At 45.7% G+C, this 16,433-nt stretch overlaps 1 protein-coding gene across 1 annotated transcript in view; it reads right to left on the minus strand.

The window, feature by feature from the left end:
- Positions 1-706: 706 nt before the first annotated feature.
- Positions 707-16,433, minus strand: part of LOC134328362 (NLR family CARD domain-containing protein 3-like) — a 46,187-nt gene continuing 30,460 nt past the window's right edge. The window contains exons 8-11 of the mRNA XM_063009466.1: positions 11,722-11,895; positions 10,703-10,876; positions 9,085-9,258; positions 707-884 (exon numbers count right to left, since the gene is read on the minus strand). Coding sequence (XP_062865536.1) covers positions 707-884; positions 9,085-9,258; positions 10,703-10,876; positions 11,722-11,895 — 700 coding nt within the window. The remainder of the gene's footprint in view (positions 885-9,084; positions 9,259-10,702; positions 10,877-11,721; positions 11,896-16,433) is intronic.

Here is a 16,433-nt window from a genome sequence, read left to right on the forward strand (position 1 = left end):
AGATCCTCTGGAGGAATTTACTTATCAGCGAGTCCGTTGCTGATAACAAAGGAACCAAGAGCAGAAATGACTTGTTGTTTTGTCTGAGCACTAATAAAAATTTAACACAAACTCTCAGAATGAATGCGTCTCTGGTTCATCTCATTTCGCAAAACCGTTAGTTTCTCCAAGATGGAATCCATATTGCGATTAATATTCACAGTCGCAAATTGGGCAGTTTCTGGGGACCTTTGACAACTGACCCAACTCTTTTAATTTCCCGATACAGCAGGGCAAAGCCTAGTCCAATCAGCAAAAACCCCACAATCAAAATTCCGAATAGGTAAACATCCTCTACGTCCTCCAACGAAAGAGGTGCCAGGTACACAACCCTCCACTTCTCCCACAAGTCCATCGCGTATCCTGCCATCTGCGTTCCGTCGGGGCATGTGGGTTCCCCCAAACCCGAACTTCTCGATGAGAAGATGGTGTCAATAGCATTTAGAGACCATTTAACCAATTCCATAATTTGTTCTTTGAGGAGCTGTGCTAAGAAAATCTCTGTAGAGTAGAGTAGACGAGACAATACGATACAGGAGAAGCCAAGCAGGAAATATAAGGGAGGAGGAGGGAAAAGTGCGTTCGTCTTCCACGAGAGCGAAATAGGATGTAATGTGTGCATGAGTGTGTGTCTCAGTGTGTCTGTGTATAAATCAACAGTAACTCACTATAGTTCCTTTAGGTTACATTGTGGATCCTCCTGTAGATCTTTGAGCAGTTTTACTCCTGATTCTCCTGGATGATTGTAGCTCAGATACAGTTCACTCAGACGTGATGATGGATTTGATTTCAGAGCTGAAGCCAGAGCAGTAAAACCTTCATCTGTAATACTGCATCTCCTCAACCTGCAGAAGAAAATCATTTAATAAAAATCATACATCATCTTCTCCCACCTCCTCCTCCATCTCCATTCAGATCCACAATCAGACAACATCACTGAGAAATCTTCAACATGTAAAACTATTCTATTATATTAATGATAAATTGTTTTATCTTGTGTGGGGAAAATGAGTAAAATATCAAACTCTAACACACATCAATAACAGTTTTTGTATGAATGATCTTCTGTATCTACAGTGTGAAAGTGAAGATCTTACTCCAGTATCTCCAGTTTACAGTGTGGATTCTCCAGTCCAGCAGATAGCAGCTTCACTCCTGAATCCTTCAGGTCATTGTTATCCAGGTACAGATGTTTCAGACTGGAGGAGTTTAAACTGAGAACTGAGGACAACACTTCACAACTTTCCTCTGTTAGGTCACAACCCCACAACCTGGAGAGAAATAATCAGATCAATCAGAGAAATGAAAGACGTCACCCTGCAGCAGTAGGTGGAATCCAAGTAGCAGATGTAATAATATTACCCAGAATGCATTACAGATGAAAGTAAAAGAAGTTGAATTGATGATGCTGAATCAGTAATCATTCCAGCATGAGTGTAAAATGTGATTTCAGACTTACAGTGGATTCCACATTTTCAGAGTTTAAATGAGGAGTATTCAGTAGATCTTTGTTAGCTAGTAGATAATTTAGCAACAATCACACTACGACATCTACACATTCAAAACCAAAAACCCTCCCAAACACCAACCAATGAAACCTGGGATTTCAGTTCTAGTTTAATCAATGGTGCTTAACTAATTAATCATGAGAGGAGAGAGGAGGAATCAGATTATCTGCTGTTTTTGTAGTTTTTTTTGTTTGTTTGTTTACGGTCTTAGCTTAGCTTGTTAACAGAGAACTGAACAAATGAGGTAAATCACCACAACACTCCTAATGTGTGGTACGGTGGTGCAGCTAGTACTGCATCATTTGTAGTTATTGTTAGGTGTCGCAAAACCACCCGAGACTAAGGGGAACCCAAAAGGCAGATGCACAAAGAGGCCCAAAACCAGAAGTAGTAAACAAAAACCTTTATTAGAACAATAACGAAACAAAGAAAAAAAAATAACCAAAACAGACGACTGAGAACACAGGGGAAGCGGCAGGAGCGGTACTGGCGGTGCAGAGGATCTGCGAGGTGGACAGGAGAACAGCAAGCCAAGAGCGGAGAACCAGGGCGCCAGGAACGAATGAGCCAAGCCCAGGAGATGACTGGAACGCTGGGAGGGCAGGAGTGGTGGAACCAGGATACGAAGAGCGAAGGAATCAAGTCCGGGAGGCGGCAGGAACGCTGGGAAACCAGGAGCGGTGGAACCAGGATACGAAGAGCGAAGGAATCAAGTCCGGGAGGCGGCGAAACCACGGGTTTGAGCTGGGAGACATGGAAGGTGGGGTGGATGCGCATGTGGCGTGGGAGTTTTAATCGTACTGACGTAGGATTTATGATCTTCTCAATGATGTAGGGGCCGATGTAGCGGGGGGAAAGTTTCTTCGATTCGGAACGCAGGGGGATGTGAGCGGTAGACAGCCATACTGCTTGACCAGGAGCGTAGGAGGGGCCCGGTCTTCGATGGCGGTCAGCTGACTGCTGGTTGACGTCTCGAGTGCGGAGGAGGGAGGTCCTGGTGGTGTTCCACAGTCTTCGGCACCTGCGAAGGTGGTGCCCAACGGAGGGAACTGCCACATCAGCCTCTTGCTCGGGGAATAGAGGTGGTTGGTAGCCTAGGGAGGCCTCGAAGGGGGATAGACCTGTGGCGGAAGACACCAAGGAATTGTGGGCATATTCAACCCAGGCAAGGTGGGAGCTCCAGCTTTTGGGATTGCGAGCAGCCATACAACGCAAGGCAGATTCCAGGCCCTGATTAGTCCTTTCTGCCTGACCATTGGACTGCGGATGGAAGCCGGACGAGAGACTGATGGTCGCGCCCAACGCCTTGCAGAAGGCCCTCCACACCTGAAAGATAAATTGGGGCCCTCGGTCCGACACGATGTCCATCGGAATCCCGTGCACGCGGAACACTAAATTAACCAGGAGCTCGGCCGTTTGGAAGGCTGTGGGAAGCTTAGGCAGAGCCGCAAAATGCACGGCCTTGGAGAACCGGTCTACCGTGGTTAGGATTACTGTGTTCCCGTTGGATTCTGGTAGACCAGTGACGAAATCTAGGGCGATGTGAGACCATGGGCGACTCGGGATCGGGAGAGGCTGTAATAATCCCGCAGGGGACTGATGAGAGGCTTTGTTGCGTGCACAGGTGGTGCAGGCGGCCACGAACTCCTTGACGTCCCTTTCCATGGATGGCCACCAAAACTGTCTTTTCACGAGGGATAAGGTACGACCAGTTCCAGGATGGCAGGCGACGCGGGACTCATGGGCCTGGGGTCTGGGTCCTGGGCCTCGGTGACGATGCGATGAACGTCCCAAGTGAGTAACCCAACAACTCGACTGGGCGGGAGGATGGTTTCAGGACAGGTGACGCTTTCTTCAGAGGCGAACTGGCGAGAGAGGGCGTCCGGTTTGACGTTCCGTGACCCGGGGTGGTAGGTCATCGTGAAGTCGAACCGGGCGAAGAAAAGTGCCCACCTTGCCTGTCTGGAGTTCAGCCTCTTTGCCGTCTGGACGTAAAACTAATTTTTGTGATCCGTCCAGATGACAAAGGGCTGAACGGCCCCCTCCAGCCAGTGCCTCCACTCCTCCAAGGCCAGTTTCACCGCCAGCAGCTCACGGTCACCGACGTCATAATTGGCCTCAGCTGGAGAAAGGCAACGGGAGAAGAAGGCACAAGGGTGCAAACAGTTATCGGGCCCCGCCCGCTGTGAGAGCACTGCCCCTACCCAAGTATCAGAGGCGTCCACCTCCACAACAAACTGCTTGTCGGGGTCAGGTTGGGTGAGGATAGGGGCGGAAGTGAATAAGGCCTTGAGCCGGAGGAAGGCTTCCTCGGCCTCCAGGGGCCAGGTAAAAAGAACCTTGGTAGAGGTAAGGCGAGTGAGGGGTGTTGCGACTTGGCTGTAGTTTCGAATGAAGCGCCGATAGAAATTTGCAAAACCTAGGAATCGTTGGAGCTCCTTCCGTGAGGTATGGGTAGGCCACTCCGTCACCGCACGGACCTTGTGGGGGTCGGCCCTGACCCGGCCGCTCTCGATAATGACCCCGAGGAACTCCACTGAGCCAACATGGAACTCGCACTTCTCAGCTTTTACGAACAACCTGTTCTCTAAGAGCCGTGAGAGTACTTGGTGGACATGTGTTGCTCCTGGGATCTGGAAAAGATCAAGATATCATCTAGGTAAACGAACACAAACCGATTGAGGAAGTCCCTGAGCACGTCGTTCACCAGCGCTTGGAAAACTCCGGGAGCGTTACAAAGCCCAAACGGCATCACCAGGTACTCGAAGTGGCCCAGTGGGGTGTTGAACGCCGTCTTCCACTCGTCGCCCTCCCGGATCCGCACCAGATGATATGCGTTGCGCAGGTCCAACTTGGTGAATACCGTGGCTCCCTGCAGAGGTTCAAAAGCTGAAGAGATTAATGGCAGGGGGTAACGGTTCTTAACAGTGATTTGGTTGAGACCCCTATAATCAATGCACGGCCGCACGGTCTTGTCCTTTTTCTCCACAAAAAAGAACCCCGCACCCAAGGGAGAGGACGATGGGCGGATGATCCCGGCGGCGAGGGACTCGGAAATATAGCTCTCCATGGCGTTCCTCTCGGCACGAGAGAGGTTATAAAGCCGACTGGTAGGCAGTGGGGCGCCCGGCAGCAGATCGATGGCGCAGTCATAAGGTCGGTGAGGGGGTAGGGACTGGGCCCGGTCCTTGCGAAAAACCTCACGGAGGAAATGATACTCCCGGGGCACGTTGGACAGGTCAACGGATACTGCAGAAGGGGTGGTGCTAGCCCTGTCCCCAGCCTGTGGAATGGCAGAGACCAGACAATTGGCATGGCAGAAGTCACTCAACGCCACCACTCGCCCAAGAGCCCAGTCGATGTGGGGGTTGTGGTGCGCCAACCAGGGGTAGCCCAGGACTACGGGGGTCTGTGGGGCCTTGATCACGGCGAAGGTGAGGGTCTCCCGGTGGTTTCCTGAGAGGATCAGGGTCAGAGGTGTAGTACGGTGGGTAACCCGGGCAATGATCCGTCCATCCAGGGCGCGTGCAGTGATAGGAGGATCAAGGGTTTTCAGGGTGCACCCCACCTGGGCGACCAGCCCCTCGTCCACCAGGTTGTCCTCGGCACCCGAGTCTACTAAGGCCTGGAGAGGGACCGAGCAACCACGCCAACAGAGGGTGGCCTGTATGCGGAGGTGGAGTTGCCTGGGAAGTTGGAGTTGCCTGGGAAGTGGGGATTGCTGAGAGTCGCCCGCCAGTACCCCCACAGCTACTGACGGGCCCCCTCTTTTGGCCGGGCAGGGCACGCCCGCAGAATATGGCCCGCCTGACCGCAATAGAGACATTGCCCGGCCCTGAAGCGATTAGCCCGCTCCTCAGGGGTTAGCCGGGCATGCCCCAGCTGCATGGGTTCGGGCTGTGGTATAAGGGGCGAAGGGGTTGAAACAGAGCCACCAGGGGGCTCCGAGGGACCCGGCAAGACCATGGGGGAAGGAGGCGCAGGACCCGGTCTAGCTGCCCTTTCACGGCGCCGGCTACGGAGGCGGTTGTCCAGGCGGATGGCCAGGGCAACCAGGGAGTGAAGGTCTGGACTATCCTCCCTAACCGCCAACTAATCCCTCAGGGAGTCGATGAGGCCTCGCTGGAAAGCCTCCCGAAGGGCCTCCTCGTTCCACCCGTAGTCGGCGGCCAAAGTCCAAAATTCAATGGAATACTAAGCAACGGACCAGGAGCCCTGACGCAGGGAAAACAGTCGAGCAGAGGCGCTCCCCGAATGATCCGGTAGGTCGAACACTGTTCTGAACCGGGCAAGGAAGTCAGAAAACAAGCCCTCTCGAGGGTCCGCCTGTGACTGCACCGCCTCTGCCCAGGTAAGGGCTCTGCCCCTCAGGTGACCAATGACAAAGGCCACCTTACTAGTCTCAGTGGCGAATGTAGTGGGGCGCTGACGGAAAATGGACTGACACTGAAACAGAAAACCTCGGCACCTCTCCAGGTCTCCATAAAAGGGCTCGGGATTAGGAATGGCCGTTTCCACGGGGGCCCCTGGAACCACGGGATCCGTCGGAGGCACGGGCGGTACTACAAGAACCTGAGGGACAGCAGAAGGAAGAGGGTTAGGAGGTCCCAAACGAGCTACCTGTTGGGTCAGGTCCGCGAGCTGCTGGCTGAGTGTCTCCAGCATCTGATTGTGACGACTCAGGACCATCCCCACGGTAAGGTCCTCACCCGTTTGTGCATCTGTGGGTTCCATGTGGCCAGATTGTACTGTTAGGTGTCGCAAAACCACCCGAGACTAAGGGGAACCCAAAAGGCAGATGCACAAAGAGGCCCAAAACCAGAAGTAGTAAACAAAAACCTTTATTAAAACAATAACGGAACAAAGAAAAATAAATAACCAAAACAGATGACTGAGAACACAGGGGAAGCGGCAGGAGCGGTACTGGCGGTGCAGGGGATCTGCGAGGTGGACAGGAGAACAGGAAGCCAAGAGCGGAGAACCAGGGCGCCAGGAACGAAAGAGCCAAGCCCAGGAGATGACTGGAACGCTGGGAGGGCAGGAGTGGTGGAACCAGGATACGAAGAGCGAAGGAATCAAGTCCGGGAGGCGGCAGGAACGCTGGGAAACCAGGAGCGGTGGAACCAGGATACGAAGAGCGAAGGAATCAAGTTCGGGAGGCGGCAGGAACGCTGGGAAACCGGGAGCGGTGGAACCAGGAACAAAGGAACCAGGAACAAAGGAACCAAAATCGTGTTGGCAAGCAGACAATCTGGCGAAGAGCAGAGGAAAAGCCGGCGTTTATATGCGGAGGTTGATGAGGTGGTAAACGAGGCACAGGTGAGTAGAGTCCGCCCTCCAACGATCCATTGGCTGGCTTCCGCAGCGAACTCCGGGAACAGTACCGCTCCAAGCCGCTAGGGGGAGAAGGCAGCCAAACAGGAAAAACAAACGCAAACACTAACAAGAACAAAAACCGACCGGACTAATGAGGAAATAAATGAATGCGGAGGAAAACAAAACGCCAAACAGATAAAAACAAACCACCGGGGAAAACGAAAGTATAAAGGTAAGAGCTGAGCGAATCCTAACAGTTATTGTGATGTGAACACTGAGTTTTGATGTAAACACGTTTTTAATTATGGCTGAACAATTCATTAAGGGTGGATATCAAATAATAATGTTTAATTTGTATGTTAATTTTAACTGTAACACTTTTAAACATCTACAATTAACAAATAATAAAATAAATATATAAACTTGACAGCCTCCATATTTTTTATCTTCCCACACAAACTACATGAACACGATCGATTCAGGTAACCGAGTTTGATCTCAGTGAAACCTTCTGCCCGAAGTGCATTTAAAAGCAGCATCTGTCCAGGGTGTGTTTCCAACTTGTGCCTTTTTTTCCCCCACTACACCCCCGACCAGGATGAACTGGTTAGTGTTTGTTTGTTTATTAGGATTTTTAACATCATGTTTTACACACTTTGGTTACATTCATGACAGGAACGGTAGTTCTGGTGAATGTTTGAATACACTGATGAAGATAAACTGGTTACACAAGATTCTTTAGTTCACAAGTTCAATGTCAAACACAGTCATGGACAATTTAGTGTCTCCACTTTACCTCCCTTCCATGTTTTTGGTCTGTCAAAGGAAACCGAAGCTTTCAGAGGAAACCCATGCAGACACAGGGAGAACATGCAAACTCCACACAGGAAAAAACCTACACCGCCCCAACCCACCCAAATGGTTAATGTAACTGAGTCAATGAGTCAGGATGTATAAAACTTTGTGTTCATGAAGAACCTGATTTAGTTCCTCAAATTAATTTCAGAACATTAAACTGCCAGCTGTTCAGAGTTAAAATGCTAGGTCAGAGCTAAGTTGCTAAATGAACCCGAGAACTGATGATTTCTGGTTAAAATCTCTCAGTCTCAGGATCCTGAACCAGCAGTAGAAGTTTTCTGGTGCTTACGTTGCTGTGGAATTGATCACAGATGAATATAAACAGGTTACTAACTTGTAGCTAAAGAACGTTGCTGTCGCATCTGTAAGTGTCGCCAAATAAAAAGCTAATCCTCACAAAGTAATTATATTCCTGTATAGAAAAACACTGAGAAGATAAAAATAGCAGCTATGAGTTCTTTTAAAGCTGAATCACATTTTTCTTCATCCATGATAAATTCCTACAGCAGGTTCAGCACCAGAAACTCAGGTGCTGCTAGTTTAGGATCTAATCTCAGGTAAGTTAGTGAGCTACAGTAAAGAAACAATCAGGATAGGATGTGATGATGTATGAAGACTGCAAAGAGTCCCAAACAAACCATCTACCAAGGTTCAGCTTTTAATAAAATGATGTTTCAAAGTGAAACAGATCTTCTGTATGTACAGTGTGAAAGTGAAGATCTTACTCCAGTATCTCCAGTTTACAGTGTGGATTCTCCAGTCCAGCAGAGAGCAGCTTCACTCCTGAATCCTTCAGTTCATTGTTATTCAGGTTTAGATGTTTCAGACTGGAGGAGTTTAAACTGAGAACTGAAGACAGAACTTCACAACTTTTCTCTGTTACATCACAATCCCACAACCTGGAGAGAAATAATAGATCAGTATTTTCTCTTTATTAATTACAAACACAAAATTGCAGTTTCAGCTCTGAATAATGTTTAAAATGCTCACTCTATACTGTAGAGTCTAATATGGAGAAACACTTTACATTGTTTTATTTATTTATTTATTTATCAATCATTCATTTACTTAATAATACTGAATCTTCCCACTGTTCACTGTATTTCTCACAACCAACATAAGTAACATAATATAATAAAAAAAAAAGCCTGTTTACACTAACTGTGGCTCTGTGTTTGTGCACAAAATCATTTTACTCCTGAAAAGAAAAGAAAGTAAAAGAAACAATCCTGCTAGGATGTGATGAGGTATGATGACTCTGAAGAGTTCTAAACAACGTCCTCTAAATTCATTTTCTTGTTTAAATGATGCTTTTAATTAGAACAGATCTTCTGTAACTACAGTGTGAAAGTGAAGATCTTACTCCAGTATCTCCAGTTTACAGTGTGGATTCTCCAGTCCAGCAGAGAGCAGCTTCACTCCTGAATCCTTCAGTTTATTGTTACTCAGGTTCAGATGTTTCAGACTGGAGGAGTTTAAACTGAGCACTGAGGACAGAACTTCACAACTTTTCTCTGTTAGATCACACCACACCAACCTGGAGAGAAATAATCAGATCAGACTACATTGCAGATAAAAGTGAAAACAGTTGAATTCATGAATCAACCAATAGCAGGACTGCTCTACTGTACTGATTTACAAAGGGGTGGAGCTTCACATTTCTACACAGTCTAAAATAGTGGAAGCGCTAAATATAGCCGTGTAGTGACTGAGAATTAGACAATGTTACCCACTGATTATAAATGACAACTTGATCTTCATCTCCATTGTAAAACATAAATGAGAGTGACTGTGTGTGTGTGTGTGTGTATGTGTCAAAAGTGTATGTTCCTACGTCCTTGCAAGTGTTTTCAAGTAGCACTGGATCCACCGTGGTCCTGACCAGTATGAAGTGGTCAATCATTTGATCCAAATTAAATGTACATTCCATAATTACTCACTATTTTACTCTGTAAAGGTTTCACTCTCACTGCTGTATTTCACAGCACAACTGGGAACTAATTATTATCAGGAAGCTCTACGTAGAAACTGCTGTCACTAATATTCAGGGTTAGAGGTACAAATACTTCTGCTCCTGCTTTCAGGTGAAATTCTACATTCTGTATAAAACTAGTGCACGAGTCTAAACATGTAATTTACACGTCATGTTTATGTAAACTGAGCCCTTTTTTTCACGTCTGATTCATGATACGTGGAATAAATTATTATTACAGTGTTCTCATCAAAGTAAAATTAATTCTCCTGAAAATAGAATTACACATCAGTACATAATTCCCTCCATGCTAACATACTCAGATCTCAGCAGTGAACTAGTGTACTTTACTGCTGCACCACCTGAGCGCCCTCTTCATGCTAACATATTTAAAAAGTTTGTCTATTATTAATGCATTTCTCTCTTTATTACTGAACTTTACCATTTAGTCCTGATGTTTTTGGAGCTCTGTGGTTGATAATTTTCACTATTTCACATCATATTATATACTCAAGTGCAAGTTAGTAGGTGGTGCAAAAACAGTTAACATTATTATTTAAGTTATTAGGACCCTACTGACAGGGAAGCTCAAGCTCTGGTGCCTGCAATTTGGACTTCTCCCTCGGGTAATGAGGCCACTCACTATCTACAAGCTCCCAATAACAACTGTGGAGAAGATGGAGCGAACCATGACTTCATACGTGAAGAAATGGCTCAGCGTCCCACGCTGTATGACTAACATCAGCCTCTATGGCAAAGGGGACCTGGAACTGCCTATCACAAGCCTCACCGAATAGTACAAGTGCGCTAAAGTAAGACTCCAGATGACTTTGAAGGACCACCCTTTGATCACACTGATGATGTGTCCCAAAATCCTGCTAGAATGTGATAATATATGACGACTCTGAAAAGCTCTTAACAAAATACACTAAATTGATATTCCGGTTTAAATGATGTTTCAAATTAGAACAGATCTTCTGTATCTACAGTGTGAAAGTGAAGATCTTACTTCAGTATCTCCAGTTTACAGTGTGGATTCTCCAGTCCAGCAGAGAGCAGCTTCACTCCTGAATCCTTCAGTTTATTGTTATTCAGGTTCAGATGTTTCAGACTGGAGGAGTTTAAACTGAGAACTGAGGACAGAACTTCCCAACTTTCCTCTGTTAGATCACAATCCCACAACCTGGAGAGAAATAATAGATCAGTATTTTCTCTTTATTAATTACAAACACAAAACTGCAGTTTCAGCTCTGTGTAATGTTTAAAATGTTCACTCTATACTGTAGAGTCTAATATGGAAGATACACTTTACATTGTTTTATTTATTTATTTGTCAAATATTCATTTATTTAATCATTCTTAAACTTTCCACTGTTGACTGTATATCAAACATCCAAATATATTCGTAATGTTGTATAATTATTAGGGCTGTCAAACGATTAAAATTTTTAATCGCGATTAATCTCAGAATTTCATATAGTTAATCGCGATTAATCGCATTAAATAAAATCTGTGTAAATGTTATAGAAAACAAGGTTTTTTAAGTGAAATGTGAAAAGTGGACGTTTCTACACGAAGTGAGTGTGTTTTGACCCTTTTGGGGCTTCCATAGTTCATGGACTAGCGTGCTTGACTCCGGTATTCAGTGCCGTAACAGATTAAGTTAATAAAGTGTTTTGCTCCCGACAACTTGTGAATATACCGTGTATTTATTTCTTTATTATGCAAGTGCATCCCTACGACGCTCAGTTATATTATTTTAACAAACCGCAAATGAACAACGGTGGCAAGTCCGACATTAAAACGTTTGTTCTACCAGTCAAGTGTCAACATGAACTAGAATTTGCGTTAATGGCACTAATTTTTTTAATCGCGTTAAATTGAGAATGCGTTAATGCGTTATTATCGCGTTAACTTCGACAGCCCTAATAATTATATATTTTTTTTAATTCTGTTTTCACTAACTGTGGCTCTGTGTTTGTGCATGTATTATAACATATATCTACAGTGTGAATGTGAAGATCTTACTCCAGTATCTCCAGTTTACAGTGTGGATTCTCCAGTCCAGCAGAGAGCAGCTTCACTCCTGAATCCTTCAGTTTATTGTTACTCAGGTTAAGATGTTTCAGACTGGAGGAGTTTAAACTGAGAACTGAGGACAGAACTTCACAACTTTTCTCTGTTAGATTACAATCCCACAACCTGGAGAGAAATAATCAGATCAATCAGAGAAATGAAAGACGTCACCCTGCAGCAGAAGTTGGAATCCACGTAGCAGATCTAATAATATTACCCAGACTGCAGTGCAGATGAAAGTGAAATTGGTTGAACTAATGATTCAGACTCAGTAATCATTTCAACATTGTCTCTAAAAGTGTGTGTGTGAGTGTGTGTCCCTGAGATGGTTTATTTGTTTATGCTGATTGTTTCCCAGGATTAAGTGATTAGTGTAAATAAATAAATGTGAATAAAACTTTGTTAAAGTGAAGATCTTACTCCAGTATCTCCAGTTTACAGTGTGGATTCTCCAGTCCAGCAGAGAGCAGCTTCACTCCTGAATCCTTCAGGTTATTGTTATTTAGGTTCAGATGTTTCAGACTGAAGGAGTTTAAACTGAGAACTGAGGAAAAAACTTCACAACTTTTCTCTGTTAGATTACAATCATCCAACCTGGAGAGAAACAATTAGATAAAAATAAAAACAGTTGAATTTATGAATCAACCAATAGCAGGACTGCTCTACTGTACTGATTTACAAAGGGGCGGAGCTTCACATTTCTACACAGTCCAAAATAGTGGAAGCGCTAAATATAGCCATGTAGCAACTGAGAATGAATACAATGTTACTCACTGATTATAAATGACAACTTGATTTCCATCTCCATCCTAAAACATAGATGAGAGTGACTGTGTGTGTGTGTGTGTGTCGCCAGTGTGTGTTCCTACTTCCTTGGAAATGTTTTTGAGTAGCACTGGATTCACCATGGTCCTGACCAGTATGAAGTGATCCAATAATTTTATCTAAATTAAATGTACATTCCATAATTACTCACTATTTTACTCTGTAAAGGTTTCACTCTCACTGCTGTATTTCTGCACAGTACGACTGGGAACTAATAATTATCAGGAAGCTCTATGTGGAAACTGCTGTCACTAACATTCAGGGTTAGAGGTACAAATACTTCTGCTCATGCTTTCAGGTGAAATTCTACATTCTGTATAAAACTAGTGCACGAGTCTAAACATGTAATTTACACGTCATGTTTATGTAAACTGAGCTCTGTTTATTCTACATCTGATTCATGATACTGTCGTACAGCAAAATGATCTGATTTTTATTACAGTGTTTTCATCAGAGTAAAATTCATTCTCCTGAAAACATGATTACACATCAGTCAGATCAATTCACTCCATGTTAATATCCTCAGATCTCAGCAAAAGTGGTCTAGTGTACTTTACTGCTGCACCACCTGAGCTCTCTCTTTATTACTGAACTTGTATTCACCATTTAGTCCTGATATTTTTGGAGCTCTGTGGGTTATGATTTCCACCATTTATCATCAGATTTTATATCAGAATCAGAATCAGAATCGGGCTTTATTGGCCAAGTATGCTCACACATACAAGGAATTTGTTTTTGGTTACACAGATGCTTGCAGTGCACGAAAAAAATACAGTAAAGACAATCTTATTCACACAGCTCACTCTCTCTAACACACACATTCATACCTGTAAACATAGAAAACATTGTAAACATTTAGCATGTGCAATTTACATTGTAATTTTAAAAAGCTGCAGTTTTGTGCAATATAAAAACTATAGAAAATATAAAAATATATAAATATGAATGGAAGTAAAGGTGAAAATCCTGTGTATGCCATTACATAAATGAAATAGGTAGTTTTTGATGTGCAAGTGTCCCAAGTATTAACAGTACAGTAGTGTTCAATTGTTCATGAGCGTAATGGAGTTTGGATAAAAGCTTCTCTGTAGCCTGGTCGTTCAGGTCTTCATGTGGCTGAAGCGTCGGCCTGATGGAAGGCACCGAAACAGGTGATGGCCAGTGTGAGACGGGTCAGTGATGATTTTCTCTGCACGCTTCCTGGTTCTGGAGGCATGCAGGTCCAGCAGTGTGGGCAGCTTTACACCGATGGTCCTCTCTGCAGACTTGATGATGCGCTGCAGTCTCTTGGTGTCATGTTTTGTGACAGCGCTGCCCCACACTGTGATGGATGTGGTGACGATGGACTCTATGATGGCTGTGTAGAACTGCACCATCAGCTCTTGGGGTAGGTTGAACTTCCTCAGCTGGTACAGAAAGTACATCCTCTGTTGAGCCCTCTTGATGATGGAGTTGATGTTGCTGTCCCACTTCAGGTCCTTGGAGATCGTTGTGCCCAGGAACTTGTAGGACTCCACAGCCATCACAGTCCTGTCTAGGATGGTGAGTGCTGGCAGGGTTGGGGGGCTCCTCCTGAAGTCCACGGTCATCTCCACTGTTTTTGCTGTGTTCAGCTCCAGATTGTTCTGACTGCTCCAGAGGACAACCTGATCAACCACCCGTCTATAAGCAGACTCATCACTGTCACTGATGAGACCAATGACTGTAGTGTCATCTGCAAACTTCAGGATTTTAACAGAGGAGTCCATGGAGGTACAGTCATTTGTGTACAGCGAGAAGAGCAGTGGGGAGAGTACACAACCCTGTGGGGAACCTGTGCTGATGGTTCGGGTCCCTGAAGTACACTTTCCCAGCCTCACCTGCTGTTTTCTGCCAGTAAGAAAGTCAGTTATCCACTGGCAGGTGGAGGCTGGTACGCTGAGTTCAGCCAGTTTGCTGTGTAATTGTCCTGGAATAATTGTGTTGAAGGCTGAGCTGAAGTCCAGGAACAGAATTCTTGCATAAGTTCCCAGGTGATCAAGGTGTTGGAGGATGGAGTGGAGACCCATGTTCACTGCATCGTCCACCGACCGGTTGGCCCGATAGGCAAATTGCAGGGGGTCTAGCAGGGGGTCCGTGATTTCCTTAATGTGGTTGAGAACCAGTCTTTCAAAGGACTTCATGACCACAGAGATCAGGCCAACAGGTCTGTAGTCATTTAGTCCTGTGGTAGTTGCCTTTTTGGGTATGGGTATTATTGTGGAGCATTTAAAACAGGTTGGAACCACACACAGCTCCAGTGATCTGTTGAAGATTTTAGTGAAGACAGGTGCAAGCTGGTCTGCACAGGTCCTCAGGCAGGAGGGAGAGATTCCATCAGGACCTGGGGCCTTCTTGACTTTCTGTTTTTTAAAAAGTCTCAGCACGTCTTCCTCGCAGATCTTCAGGGCAGGCTGGATGGGTGGCTGATAGTCAGATGGGTGTGAAGTGGTGTTGGATGGGAGCTCGTTGCTGGGCTGTTCAAACCTGCAGTAGAATCTGTTAAGGTCGTCGGCCAGTTGACGATCTCCCATTGTCTGTGTAGGTGGCCTTTTGTGGCTGGTGATGTTCTGCAGACACCTCCAGGCGGTTGATGGCTCATTTGTGGACATCATGCTGCTTAACTTGTTGGAGTAGTTCTTCTTTGCAGCCTTGATCTCTTTGGTTAGGGTGTTCCTTGCCTGGTTGTACAGCGCCCGATCCCCACTTCTATATGCTACCTCCTTAGACCGGCGCAGCTGTTTCAATTTGGCATTAAACCAGGGCTTGTCATTATTATATTTAATGCGAGTCCTGGTGGGAACACAGATGTCTTCACAAAAGCTGATGTAAGATGTCACAGTGTCCGTGTATTCATCCAGGCTGCTTGTGGCATCATCAAACACACACCAGTCTGTTAATTCCATGCAGTCCTGAAGCCTTTCTTTAGCCTCATTAGTCCATTTCTTCACCGTGCTGACCACAGGTTTGGCACACTTGAGCTTCTGTCTGTAGGTCGGGAGAAGATGAACTAAACAGTGGTCAGATAGTCCCAGTGCTGCACGGGGGACAGAGCGGTACGCACCTTTAAATACAGTATAGTAGTGATCTAAAATGTTGCTCTCCCTGGTGGGGCAGGTAACATGCTGTCTGTATTTAGGTAGTTCGTTGTTAAGTTTTGCTCTGTTAAAGTTCCCTAAGATGATGAAAACAGAGTCTGTGTGTTTGTGCTCGGCGCTGAGGATCTGATCAGCGAGTGCGCTCAGTGCCTCGCGCACGCACGCTTGAGGTGGAATGTAAACAACAACAAGCACAACTGATGAAAACTCCCGCGGACAATAAAACGGTCTACAGTTCAAGAAAAGTGATTCCAGATTAGGGCTGCATGTTCTCATTAACACTGTCACATCTGTACACCAGCCTTGGTTGATATAAAAGCAAATTCCGCCGCCTTTTTTCTTGCCGGAAAGCTCCGCGTTGCGGTCCGCTCGGTGGAGATGAAAGCCGTGCAGGTGGAGCGCGCTGTCCGGGACGGAATCAGTGAGCCAGGTCTCAGTGAAGCACAGTACAGCAGAGAGAGAAAAGTCCTTGTTGGTACGGTTTAACAGTGAAAGTTCGTCCATTTTATTTCCTAAAGAGTGAAGGTTTGTCATATGGATGCTGGGTAGCGGTGTACGAAGTCCGCGCTGTCGGAGTTTGACGAGCGCTCCGGCGCGCTTCCCACGTCTGCGCATCCGCCTGCGTCTGCTCAGGAGCGCAGCCGCTCCGCTGACCAAAATGTCCAAAAAACTGTCCGAAAATGAAAAATCAGGAAATATACCTGGTGGCATGAGCTGCCTAAT

The sequence above is a fragment of the Trichomycterus rosablanca genome, chromosome 15 (genome assembly GCF_030014385.1).
Source record: "Trichomycterus rosablanca isolate fTriRos1 chromosome 15, fTriRos1.hap1, whole genome shotgun sequence".
Taxonomy (NCBI): Eukaryota; Metazoa; Chordata; class Actinopteri; order Siluriformes; family Trichomycteridae; genus Trichomycterus; species Trichomycterus rosablanca.